This window comes from Capricornis sumatraensis, chromosome 10, assembly GCF_032405125.1.
Source record: "Capricornis sumatraensis isolate serow.1 chromosome 10, serow.2, whole genome shotgun sequence".
In the NCBI taxonomy this organism is placed as follows: Eukaryota; Metazoa; Chordata; class Mammalia; order Artiodactyla; family Bovidae; genus Capricornis; species Capricornis sumatraensis.
The window spans coordinates 96,947,951-96,960,441 of NC_091078.1; the positions used below are offsets into that span (position 1 = coordinate 96,947,951).

A 12,491-nucleotide genomic window follows, 5' to 3' on the forward strand; every position below is an offset into this window, starting at 1 on the left:
AAGGCGGGCCTTAAAGGGTTGGCGATCAACTGAGTGGCGGGCGCTCCTTGGGGCTTGAGGCGCAAAGCGCGTCAGGTACTAGGGCGGCGGGATGTCCTTCCCGGGGAGAGTCCGGAAGCCGCGAGGGGTGCTTAACCGCAAGCGCTAAGCTTGGAAAAAAGCACAGGGAAAGAACTGCAGGATGGGCTTGTGCAAAGGCCTTGAAGCTCGGTGCATCGCTGGAACCTGGGAAAGCACAGTGTGACTGGAGGGAGATGTGAGGGAAGTAGGAGCGGGGAGTGGGGAGGGCGGGGGCTAGATCACCGGTTCTAGAGCTTTGAAGGCTCCCGGAAGGAGTTTTGTAATATAGCTCCGAGTGCGACATTTTGCAAATTCTGTTTATTCATCCAGTATTTTTTTTTGCTGGGCATGTAGTACACGCAGGCAGTACTTTAGGCACTGAGGTTGCAGCAGTGAACAAAACGGTGCCTGCTCTGGCAGAGCGGCCATTCTGGTGAGTAAGACAGACTATCAGTGAATACGTGAAATGCAAAGCACGGATCCTGTGATAGGTGTCTGGGGAAAAATAAAACAGAGTGGGTACGGCGTCCTGGAGTGGGAGTGCACGGCTGTGACATTTGAGCAGGACTTGAAAAAAGAGAGGAGCGCAAGCACACAGATAGCGATCAGGACGTGTCAGGGTCCTGAGGTGGGAATAGCTCAGTGTGTGGGAGCAGCGACAGGAAGCCTGGAATTCTATGGGAACTTTGTGACGTGAAAGATGGGTCAGCTAAGCTTATTGTGGTCAACATCTAGCTATATACATTTGTCACGCCATCACATTGTACATCTTAAATTTATGTGATGGTGTATGTCAATTTTATCTCGCAAAAACTGGGAGAGAAGGTCCACGTGACTGGAACAGAGTGGGGAAAGGGAGACTGATGGGAGATGAAGTGAGAGGAGAGAAGGATGAGGGCCAGGAGGTGGATGCCGCGTAGGCCTTGGAAAGGATTTTGGCTTTTACCTTGAAAGAAATGGAGAAACCATCGCAGGACTTGAGCAGAGGGAGAGAGATGGTCTGACCTGTGTTTTGAAAGGACCACTGCCTGCTCTGACAGTAGGGACTAGAGTAGAAGCACAGACATCTGCCAGAGGCTCTTAGGATAACCCGAGCAGAAGACATTGGTCTTTGGGACTAGGGCTTCCCTTGTGGCTCAGCTGGTAAAGAATCCACCTGCAATGCGGGAGACCTGGGTTCAGTCCCTGGTTGGGAAGATCCCCTGGAGAAGGGAAAGGCTACCCACTCCAGTTTTCTGGCCTGGAGAATTCCCTGGACTGTATAGTCCATAGGATCACAAAGAGTTGGGCATGACTGAGCAACTTTCACTTGGGCACTTGGTATAGCAGGGGCAGGGGCAAGAGGAAGAGGGAATCTGGATTTAGTTTCAGAGGTGGAGGTGACATTTGCTAATGGACTGGCTGTGAGGAGGGAGAGAAAGCAAAGTCAGGGATGGTGTGAGAGTTTGAGCCTGATTGGGACTTGGGGTTTCCATCCGCTGAGATGGAGAAGGCTGTGGTAAAGGCAGCTTTGGGAGAGGAAGATTCCCATCAGCTTTCCTAGCAGAGACCTGGATTGGGCAGTTTGGTAAATGAGCCTGGAATTCAGAAGAGAGCTTTGGACTGGAGAGGCCCAAATACAGTTTGCTTGCTTGTTTTTTTTTACTTTATTTTTGGCCACACCATGTAGCTTTCTGGATCGAAGTTCCCCAGCCAGGGACTGAATACAGGCCCTGACAGTGAAAGCTCCCAAGTCCTCCTAAACTGGCCCACCAGGGAATTCTGTGTGTGTGTGTGTGTGTGTGTGTGTGGTTTTTTTTTTTGGCTGTGTTGGGTCTTCTTGCAGTACGGGCTTTTCTCTAGCTGAGGCGAGTGGGGGCTACTCTCTAATTGTGGTGTTTGGGCTCTAGTGCGAGCGGGTTTGCAGGTTTCAGTAGTTGTGGCTCCTGGATTCTAGAGCACTGGCTCAGTAGTTGCGGTGCACAGGCCTGCTGTTCCTTGGGATCTTCCTGGGCTAGGGATCAAACCCGTGTCTCCTGTATCGGCAGGCAGATTCCTCACCACTGAGCCACCAGGCAAGCCCTGTTTGTTTTCCGGTGACAGCTTTATTGAGATATGATTTAAACAGACTGTTTCCAAATAGGAAAAGGAGTACGTCAAGGCTGTATATTGTCACCCTGCTTATTTAACTTATATGCAGAGTACATCATGAGAAACGCTGGGCTGGAAGAAACACAAGCTGGAGTCAAGATTGCCGGGAGAAATATCAATAACCTCAGATATGCAGATGACACCACCCTTATGGCAGAAAGTGAAGAGGAACTAAAAAGACTCTTGATGAAAGTAAAAGAGGAGAGTGAAAAAGTTGGCTTAAAGCTCAACATTCAGAAAACGAAGATCATGGTATCTGGTCCCATCACTCCATGGGAAATAGATGGGGAAACAGTGGAAACAGTGTTAGACTTTATTTTTTGGGGCTCCAAAATCACTGCAGATGGTGATTGCAGCCATGAAATTAAAAGACGCTTACTTCTTGGAAGAAAAGTTATGACCAACCTAGATAGCATATTCGAAAGCAGAGACATTACTTTGCCAACTAAGGTCCATCTGGTCAAGGCTATGGTTTTTCCGGTAGTCATGTATGGATGTGAGAGTTGGACTGTGAAGAAGGCTGAGCGCCGAAGAATTGATGCTTTTGAACTGTGGTGTTGGAGAAGACTTGAGAGTCCCTTGGACTGCAAGGAGATCCAACCAGTCCATTCTGAAGGAGATCAGCCCTGGGATTTCTTTGGAAGGAATGATGCTAAAGCTGAAACTCCAGTACTTTGGCCAGCTCATGTGAAGAGTTGACTCATTGGAGAAGACTTTGATGCTGGGAAGGATTAGGGGCAGGAGGAGAAGGGGACAACCGAGGATGAGATGGCTGGATGGCATCACTGACTCGATGGATGCGACTCTGAGTGAACTCTGGGAGTTGGTGATGGACAGGAAGGCCTGGCGTGCTGCGATTCATGGGATCGCAAGGAGTCGGACACGACTGAGCGACTGAACTGAACTGAACTGAACTGAACCCTGCACTTCTGGCTTCCCTGGTGGCTCAGTGGTAAAGAATCTGCCTGCAGTGCAGGAGCCGCGGACTTGATCCTGGGGTTGGGAAGATCTCCTGGAGAAGGACATGGCAACCCACTCCAGTATTCTTGACTAGAGAATCTCGTGGACAGAGAAGCCTGGCGGGCTACAGTCCGTGGGGTCACAAAGAGTCAGACAGGACTGAAGTGAGTCAGCAGGCACGCAGCCATACAATTCATCTACTTAATGCGTACAGTTCAGTGGTTTTAATGTATTTACAGTCTTGGGCAACCATCCCTATAGTCAATCGTAGAAGTAGCTGGTTTTTCAAGTCACAAGACTGGATGAAAGAGGAGCCTGAGGACAGAGCCCTGGGGCACCATGTGGAGAGGTTGTGGAAATGAGTGGGGACTGGAAGCCAAGAGAAGGTGGTTTAAGAAGGAGGAAGCTATCATAAGGTACAGGCTGCCGACAGGGCAAGTGAGATGAGGTGGAAACTGATCATTGGTTTTAGGCACGTGGGAATGACCGGAACAAGAGCAGTTCCACTGGCCGGGTGGGAGTGGAGGCCAGATCAGAGAGGCGGTTAAGTGAGACCAGGAGGAGAGGAACTGCAGACAGCTGGTGCAGGCGCTCTGTCATGGAGTAAAGAGGAGCAGAGAAGCGGGGCAGTTGCTGGAGTGGGGGTGGGGTGGTCGCATCAATTCCTGAGCCGTGTCTGCAGGGGAGAGGATATGGGACCTGGAGCACGGCATGGCCTTCCCTACAGCAGGAAGTTTTCATCCTGAAGAGCGAGAGAAGGTGGGGGGATGAGACAGACACTGGCAGGTGCGAAGATACGGCAGGAGTTTATGGACGTTCTCTTCCAATTTTAAAACATTTTCTGGGTGAGAAATGAAGCCGACTATCAGCTGCAGGTGAGCTTGAGGTGCTGGTGATGGAGGTTTGAGGAGAGGGCAGTTGGTAGGAGACAGTCATCTGGCTGGAGCAGGAGAATGGATTTGGAGAGGCAAGGTTCTGAACCTGACCCAGACCCTGCTCACTTTGGCCTCGGTCCAGCCCTCCCCACTCTCCTCTACTTCTTTCCAGCTGCACAGGTAGCCCTGCAGATTTTAGACGATGTCAAGCCATGTTCCACTGCCAGGAATGTCTTCCCTTCGCTGGCTGGTCCGGGGGGCCTATGAGACATCTCAGTGGGAAGGAGCTGGGAGACGGGGGCAGGGATGGTGGTGGGAGGCTGAGAGGAGGGCCTGGAGTCGGGGAGCCACTTGGGAGTCATTGGTGCGTCCCCTCCTGAAGCTTCGTCCCTGCTCTCTCTAAGCTTCTGTTCTGGTGAGGGGCAAGGCACACAGGAAGAAGGCAACATGTGTGTCTGATGGAGAAAACGTGGGAGTCTGATGGTGGCGAAGGAGGGAGTTGTCAGGAAAGGCCTTATCAAGAGGTGATGTTTGAACAGACATAGGTGTAAAGTGGCTGGACTTGTGGAGGAGGAGTGGTCCATGCAGGGGAGGTGGCGGGCACAGACCCTGCGGTGGGATTGTGCTCAGTGTGGTGGGGTTGCTGGAGTGGGGTTCTTACAGTGATGGAGAGAAGAAAGGGGATTGGGCTGAGATGACCAGGCCTTGTTGGTGGTTGGCAGGACTGGTGTTCACACCAGCTGACTGGGGAACTCTCAGGGTTTTTGCCTGAGGGGTGTGAAGTTGGTTGTGAGGGGCAGGGGAGGAAGCCAAGACCGTGTAGGAGGTGGGGGCTGTCTTCTCTGCCTGGGATGAGTGATCTTCCTGGGATCCAGGAATGCGCTCTGTTGAGAAGGTTGGAGGGATCTGAGGAGGCGGGGTGGTGATTTCAGAATGGGAGGGTGCTGAAAGCTGCAGAGGTGCTGGAGGAGAAGTCCAAGTAGCAGCTGCTGGATGCGACAAGGGGGAGGTTGTGCAGGGCTTCAGGAGAGCAGGCTTGCTGTCAGGCGGGATCAAGAGAGAAGGGGGCTAGGAAGTAGTGACAGCCAAAAGGGACACCTTTCCGTGGGGGTGGTGGTGGGCAGGTCCACAAGGCTGCACGCTTTGTTTTGACGGGGGCACACCTGCAGGAATGGTGTGGGGCACAGTCTGTGAGCAGTGAGCACTGGCCTTGAGCTCCTGGAGGCTTGCCCGACCCCGGGTGCATGGATGGGCTGTGCTCCTTTGGGCCTTTGGGGTTCGGGTGCAGCACCAGCTTGGACCCATTGTCATAGGGATGTCCCTTTCTGTGGCTCTTGGCCCAGGCTTTTTCCAGGACGCATTCCCCGACCCAACCAACTATGTTTCCGAGAGGGTGTGAGCTTCTCTATGGTACTGTGGGGAAGGGGCCGGGGTGGGAGGCTGAGATCACCTTACATCCGGAAGCACTTTTCTCTGTAATTGGAACTCTCCTAGTCTGTCTTCCTGTCCCCTCCTCCCTCCGCTCTCTTTTCTCTGGTCTGGTCCTTTGACTCCCAGGAGTCAGTACTTGGGGATGGGGTGCTCTGGAGCAGGGTTTGCCTGAGAGTGAGGGTCCCCTGGCTCTCTCTTCTGGGTCCTCAGCATCATTCCTGCACTTGGGCTCAGGCCAGGCCTGCCTGGCTGATGGGAGACTCCCCATGCTGTTCAGGTACCAGAGTAGTAGGCATTGTGGGGGCCCAAACATCAGAGCAAGGCTGAAAAGGGAAAGATTAAAGAAACCTAACCTGTTGGGCAGTTCCCGGGGTTGGGGAGGAGGAAGAAAGCTTATGGAAAGTGAGACATGTGAGACTCGGAGTTGGTCACCTGGAATGTCTGGGCTTGGAGGGCAGAAGGAAGGTTTGCTGGGAACCTCAGAAGAGCCGTCCTCTATGAAGCAATCTGAGCGGTTTGGTTTTGCTTTGTTTTTACCCCGGAATTGTCTCTTGAGGCGGGAGCTTTCTGCCCTGGGACATGAATGACCTGTGTCCTAGAACAGAACTGAAACTGCTTCCCTGTCTGGAGACAGCCCTCAGGGAGTCCGCGAAGCTGGTTTTGATAGTCATTTACGGTTAATTCCACAGTTTCCCTGGCAGTGTTTGTGAATCCTTGCGAGGCTCTGTTGAGCACGGACACAACACAGTTTTCAGAATTTTCTGTGAGGGACTTCCCTGGTGGTCCAGTGGCTAAGGCTTCACCTTTCGATGCACGGGGTGCAGGTTGGATCCCTGGTCCGGAGCTAAGATGCCGCATATCTCATGGCCAAAACAGTGAAACAGGAAACGGAAGCAATATTGTAACAAATTCAGTAGGCCAAAAACCAAAGCATAAGGAATATTGTAACAAAGTCAATAAAGACTTTAAAAATGGCCCACATCAGGAAAAAAAAAAAAAAGGATCTTTGAGATTATCTGAAAACTGGCCAGCAGGCTTCTCATGCAGACCTGGGGATGCAGGAAGGTGGGTGGAATGGGAAGGTCTGGCTCCTGGCGTCCTGGAGGGAGGTGGGAGGCTTGGGTTCCTAAATATGTTCTTCCCTTACGTGCTTCATTCTCCAGGAGAGCCCCCGGCAAAGCCTGACCCTGGTGGCTTCCCTCTCCGGGCCCAACAGTCTGTCCTTAAAAAATATATATATATCTTTACTTATTTTGGTCACCTGGGTCTCTGTCGCTTTGCGCAGGCTTTTTCTGGTTGTGAGAGCCAGTGCCTCTGCTGCATTCGGGGGCTTCTCATTGCAGTGGCTCCTCTTGTTGCGGCGCACAGGCTCTAGGCTCTCGAACTTCAGTACTTGCCGCACACGTGCACACGTAGTCGTGTGGCACATGCGCGTGGTTGCTCCACGGCACGTGAAATCTTCCCGAATCAGGGCTCGAACCCGTGTCTTCTGCCTTGGCAGTTGGATTCTTAGCCACCGCGCCACCTGGGAAGTCCCCAGTTTGGACTTTTTAATGGAAACTCTCGGGCATGAGACCCGACTTGAGCCCTGCCTTTGTCAGCTGTCAGCCGATCTGTCTGGCCTCTCCCCACAGATCTCCGGATGACAGGGCGCAGCTGTGTGTTGGCCATGCGCCACGTCGGGGGTGTGTCTCCCGTACTGGTGCGGAGGGACCTCTTTCTGACCAGGACTCTCTCCAGCCATGGCCCCGGCCAGCCCAGAGAGAAGAGGCCCGAGGAGGTGGCCCTGGGGCTGTACCACCGCCTCACTGCACTGGTCGCAACCCTGGGGCACAGCATTCGGCAGCGGGCATCCTCCACGGCCAAGACTTGGTGGGACAGATATGAAGAGTTTGTGGGACTCAATGAGGTTCGAGAGGCCCAGGGAAACGTCACTGAGGTGAGGACGGGAACTGGGGTTTGGCCCTGCCCTCTGACCTGGGCAATGTGGCCTGGAGGCTCCTGCCAAATAAATGACCAGCCACAGGTGCTGGGAGGCCACGTCTAGATTGGTCTGTCCTTGAATACGTACCACTAGGATGGGGAGCTGAGTTGTTTCTCACTTGATGGCTGAGTTTGCTATTACCGGGGTGAAGGGCCCCCATTCCCCACTGAAACAAATTGCTGTGTATGCTGTGTACCAGGGGGTCCTGGGCCATTAACATCCTTTCTGTTGGGCCAGCAAACACTTCGTTTGTTGACTGTTTTAGGGGTTGGTGGTGAGAGTTGCCTGGAGGGTTACAAGGTCCTCAAAGTCCCAACTGTGGTTAAAACATCCCTCGAGAAGGTGGAGGCCCTGGGAATTAATCAGACTGTTAGGTGGGGAGAACTGCCTCTGGTTGTCCAGTCCTCTGTGGCAGGGGAAACGCGTTCCGCCATCTCTGGCATCATCGACTCAACGGACATGAGTTTGAGCAAACTCTAGAAGATAGTTGGAGAAGGCAATGGCACTCCACTCCAGTATTCTTGCCTGGAAAATCCCATGGACGGAGGAGCCTGGTAGGCTGCAGTCCATGGGTTGTGAAGAGTTGGACGTGACTGATCGACTTCACTTTCACTTTTCACTTTCATGCACTGGAGAAGGAAATGGCAGTCCACTCCAGTGTCCTTGCCTGGAGAATCCCAGGGACGGGGAGCCTGGTGGGCTGCCGTCTCTGGGGTCGCACAGAGTCGGACACGGCTGAAGCGACTAAGCAGCAGCAGCAGCTAGAAGATAGTGAAGGACAGGGAGGCCTGGCATGCTGCGGTCCATGGAGTCTCAGAGTCAGACATGACTGAGCGACTGAACAAGAACAACAATCTTGTTTCCCACCCTGGCACAGACCAGTGTGGTGGCGTGGGAAGAACCTGGGGCTCAGCCAGAGCTGTTGAGGTCCAGTGCTGTCTCTCCCCTCCGAGGTCTTGACTTTCACTGAGCCGGGGTTTCTCAGCCTGTTGACTGGAGGCCTGGCAATGCCTATCATGGCGTTCAGTGATGTTGGGAGGTGTAGCTAAGGTAACACCCAGGAAGCCAATTAAAGGCCCGGGGCTGCACCCTGGGGACCACTGGGTGAGCCAGGATTGTGTGTCCAAGGGATTTTCTTTCCAGCCTTTGCACTGACATCCCCCAGACCTCTTCTCAGCTGCGTCTGGTTAGAAGTGCAGAGGACCCTGTGTGGCATGGAGAAAGGGGCGGGTGACTTCTATTGTTCTCACTGCAGGCAGAGAAAGTGTTCATGGTGGCTCGAGGGCTTGTCCGGGAGGCTCGCGAGGACTTGGAAAGTCAGCAGGCCAAGCTGAAGGAGGTGAGGGACCGCCTGGACCGCATCTCCAGAGACGATAACCAGTACCTGGAGCTGGCCACTCTGGAGCACAGGATGCTGCAGGTAGGCTCCTTCCTCACCTGGCCGGGGACCCTAGCCTGCAGGGTGTGGAGGGGCGAGCTGGGGGCTCTGATGGGTTTAGGGGTCAGAGACCTGGTGAGGAGGTAAACCAGAAGACCCTGGGGAGAGACTGGGCTCCGGGTCTCCAGTGCCTGTCCACCCTCTCCACTCCTGGAGAACTGGGATCAACCGTCTAGTATACTCTGCGCCCCAGATTGGGAGGGAGCACAATGGAGAGGGCCTCCCGGAGAGTGCCAGATACTTCCCTTCTGACAGACACAGTCTGGAGACGCCCATGCATGTCTGGTCAGACCCACGACTGCCCAGGGAGGATAGCACCGCTCACCTGGACCATCCCCGGTTCTTTGCTCCCCCAACCCGTCCAGACTTAATGCTGCCCTCACTCACCCGGCGTGTTTATGAAACATGTTATCCGTGCCAGGCCTGAAGCCAAGCTCCAGGGACGTGGTTGTGGGACTTCCGCTGGAGGCTGCTGGGCCAGGTTGCTGCTATATGACAGCTTTGCTTCCACAGGAGGAGAAGCGGCTTCGTATGACCTACCTGCGCGCGGAAGACTCTGAGCGAGAGAAATTCTCCCTCTTCTCTGCAGCCGTGCGGGAAAGCCATGAGAAGGAGCGCACCCGGGCAGAGAGGACCAAGAACTGGTCGCTCATCGGGTCAGTCCTGGGGGCCTTGATCGGTGTGGCTGGCTCCACCTACGTGAACCGCGTGCGGCTCCAGGAGTTGAAGGCTTTGCTCCTGGAGGCCCAGAAGGGGCCTGTGAGCCTCCAGGAAGCCATCCGAGAACAAGCGTCTAGCTACTCACTCCAGCAGAGGGACCTCCGTGACCTCATGGCAGACCTGAAGGGCCTGGTGCAAGCTGGGACCGGGCAGAGCTCTTTGTCCCAGGCAGGTTCTTCCCCGACCCGAGACAGAGACACAGATGTCCTTCTAGCTGCCTTGAGAGAGCAGCTCAGCCATTCTAGGCAGGTCCGTTCACGTCTAGAGGGTTTACGAGAGCAGCTTGATGGCCTGGAAAAGACCATGAGCCAAGTGGCTGGGGTGGTTCAGCTTGCAAAGGCTGCAGCACACCCGGGCCTGGTGGAGTCTGCAGACGGAGCTCTGCCTGGTTCCCTGCTGGAGCAGGGGAGCATGATCATGGCGCTGTCGGACACAGAGCAGAGGCTGGAAGCCCAGGTCAACAGGAACACCGTCTATGGCACGCTGGTCACCTGCGCGACGTTTGTGGCCGTCCTACCTGTGCTTTATATGCTGTTCAGGGCCAGCTAGCCCCCTGGACCCTCCTCCAGAGGGAGGGGGTATGGATGTGGATTTAGTAAGAGAATGAAGTAATGAAGTGGACTTCCGGGGGTGTACTCAGCCTGAGTCTGACCTCACCGGCACACATCCTTTGCTTTTTACACTAATTGACATTAACTAGCAAATCTTTCTTCTTGCCTGGAGAATCCCAGGGACGGGGGAGCCTGGTGGGCTGCTGTCTGTGGGGTCGCACAGAGTTGGAAACGACTGAAGCGACTTAGCAGCAGCAGCAAATATTTGTGCTCACGTCTTTCAATTTTATTAAAACGTCTTTCATTTTTATTTAAAGTAATGTATGTGAGACTGAGTTTTGTCCATCGAACATTCAGATTTGGAACTCGAGGGTTGGGCCTGAAAGTAAGATAATCGCCCCCTTATAGTTCCTCTCTCATCTCTTGATCCAGCCCTTGGTTCAAGACCATTTTTGATACACTGGTCCCCCCCTACCCCCCACCAGGCCTTGATTTTCATTTTGGATTTCCTGGCCTGTCCTCCACTTGTCCAACCCACCTGTGTCGGATGGCCCATGATTTCCAGTAAATAAAACTTGGCTTGCTGGTGACCATGATAACGGCCTGTTTTGGATCACTTGCTGTGCCATGTTGGAGAGAACTTCCTGGTTCTAACACTGGAGGATTGATCAGAGGAGAGCAGGAACAAGGATTGGGGGAATGGTTGGTAAATACTGCTGGGGACAGAATTACAGGGATTGGTGACCAATCTGGTTCCCTGCTGGAGTGCCACTTAGGCGGGGTGTCATCTCACACACAGCCTAGGGATGGCCTCTCCAGCCTTGGGCAGAGCTCAGCCCGCCAGCAGTGTGAGCAGTGAGGCAGTGATGGGGAGGGACCTCTCAGAGGTGGGAGGTACGGTTGGGGGGCATGGAGGCATACTGCACTGAGAACCCTTGACCTCTTCCTTCTCAGTGGAGAACAGCAGCCTTTGACCTCCTGGGTCTAATGGCCATGGGTGGCCTTGTGTGTCCTTGAGTAAACAGCAGCGAGGAGGTGCTCTGCTTGCACTGTGGGTCTGAAGAACCCACCTGCCTTTCAGGACCCAATGAGGTGGGTCAGCAGGTTGAGTAGAGCTGATGCATAGCAGAGGCCTGCAGAAGCAGAAATGCTTCCATGAGATCCCGCCCTTCTTGGGAGCCTGTGCTCAGCCCTGGCCAGTGGCCCCATGGGTGCAGCGAACCTCTGATCGTCTGGTCACTCCATCCGTGGCCTTTTCTTTTTGTAATGATTCCTTCGGAGGGTGTGGGGTGAAATGACCTCTATACTTGGGATGTTCATCCTCCTGGTGGGGTAGGAGATACCATATCTGTCTATAGATGAGGGGTGTTGTGGGGTTTGGAAATCCTAGGTCCTAAACCTAGGTAGGTGAGGTGGGTCCTAAAGGGTGTGCACTTGAGTGAATGGGTCTGGGGAGGGGAGGAGTCCAGGTACTTGGAAGGGCCACCCAACACCCCCAACAAGCTGCACAGAAAGGCAAGGCAAGGTGGCTGAGGGCCTTGGGGCACACCAGCTTGACTGAGGTGGTGATTGGTGTGGAGCATGTTTAGAGAATGGAGTGGGGGACCCAGAAGGCCAGATAGCACCTGGGGTCTGTGACATCCAGAGACAGAACTGGCACAGACAGGGTGCTGAATCCTGGACCCAGATGTTGGAAGATTGGTTGGAGGTCCGGGGAGCAAGCCGAGGTGCTGGGGAGGGACAACTTGGAAGGCAGAGTCATGTGAGAGTGAAGGCACACTGACGGGTGGAAGGTGGGAAGAGGGTGCCTGAAGTTTAGCTCTTTAGACAGCAGCCAGTGTGGATGATGTAAACCTGATTGAGGTTCCCCTCAAGCCTTGCAGAGGCCCTGGGAGCTTTCAGGGTGTGTGACCAATTTTGCCTCCCAGGCGGCTGTCCCAGTGGCTGAGAGCCAAAACCCTGTGGAAGTCCTAATAGGATGGACTAAGTGTTGGCTCCTGAGTTTGCAGGGAGCCAAGCCTAAAGGGCCCTGCAGAGGGCACACCTGGGCCTCAGGAGAGAACCCAGGTGTGCCTTTGGAAGGGTGACGTATTTACCGGTGAGGGAGTCTAGACTTGCCCACGGCTTCTCAGCTTGGGGCGGGTCCAGGTACAGGTTTGGGAGGAAATGCGCCCTAGCTTGTGCACGTTTGCAGCGGTGGGCCCAACTCTCCCAGCCCGGCTAGGTGTGGCATCACCTCCACTTGACGGTGAGCAAACAAGCATGTGTGTTTGGGGGGCAGGGGTCAGGTTTCTTGGCTCAGTGATGGCGCAAACCCAGGCCCAACCCCAAAGCCAGCGCTC

General features: G+C 54.2%; 1 protein-coding gene across 2 annotated transcripts; it reads left to right on the forward strand.

The window, feature by feature from the left end:
- The first annotated feature begins 38 nt into the window (after positions 1–38).
- CCDC51 (coiled-coil domain containing 51) lies at positions 39–10,332 on the forward strand. 2 transcript variants are annotated; one of them, XM_068982732.1, is made up of 4 exons: positions 39–75; positions 7,091–7,395; positions 8,696–8,860; positions 9,392–10,332. In XM_068982732.1, the coding sequence occupies exons 2-4, from the start codon at positions 7,099–7,101 to the stop codon at positions 10,145–10,147; spliced, it is 1,218 nt and encodes a 405-aa protein (XP_068838833.1). In that variant the 5' UTR covers positions 39–75; positions 7,091–7,098; the 3' UTR covers positions 10,148–10,332. The 2 variants fall into 2 exon arrangements, with proteins under 2 accessions (XP_068838833.1, XP_068838831.1); XM_068982730.1 differs by lacking the exon at positions 39–75 and adding an exon at positions 351–493.
- Positions 10,333–12,491: the final 2,159 nt, after the last annotated feature.

Excerpts from the sequence above, each read along its gene's own strand:
- CCDC51 (XM_068982732.1), top strand. The coding sequence starts at position 7,099 with ATGACAGGGCGCAGCTGTGTGTTGGCCATGCGCCACGTCGGGGGTGTG. Across the intron at positions 7,396-8,695 it reads CCCAGGGAAACGTCACTGAG|GCAGAGAAAGTGTTCATGGT; the intron begins GTGAGGACGGGA and ends TTCTCACTGCAG. Across the intron at positions 8,861-9,391 it reads TGGAGCACAGGATGCTGCAG|GAGGAGAAGCGGCTTCGTAT; the intron begins GTAGGCTCCTTC and ends TTGCTTCCACAG.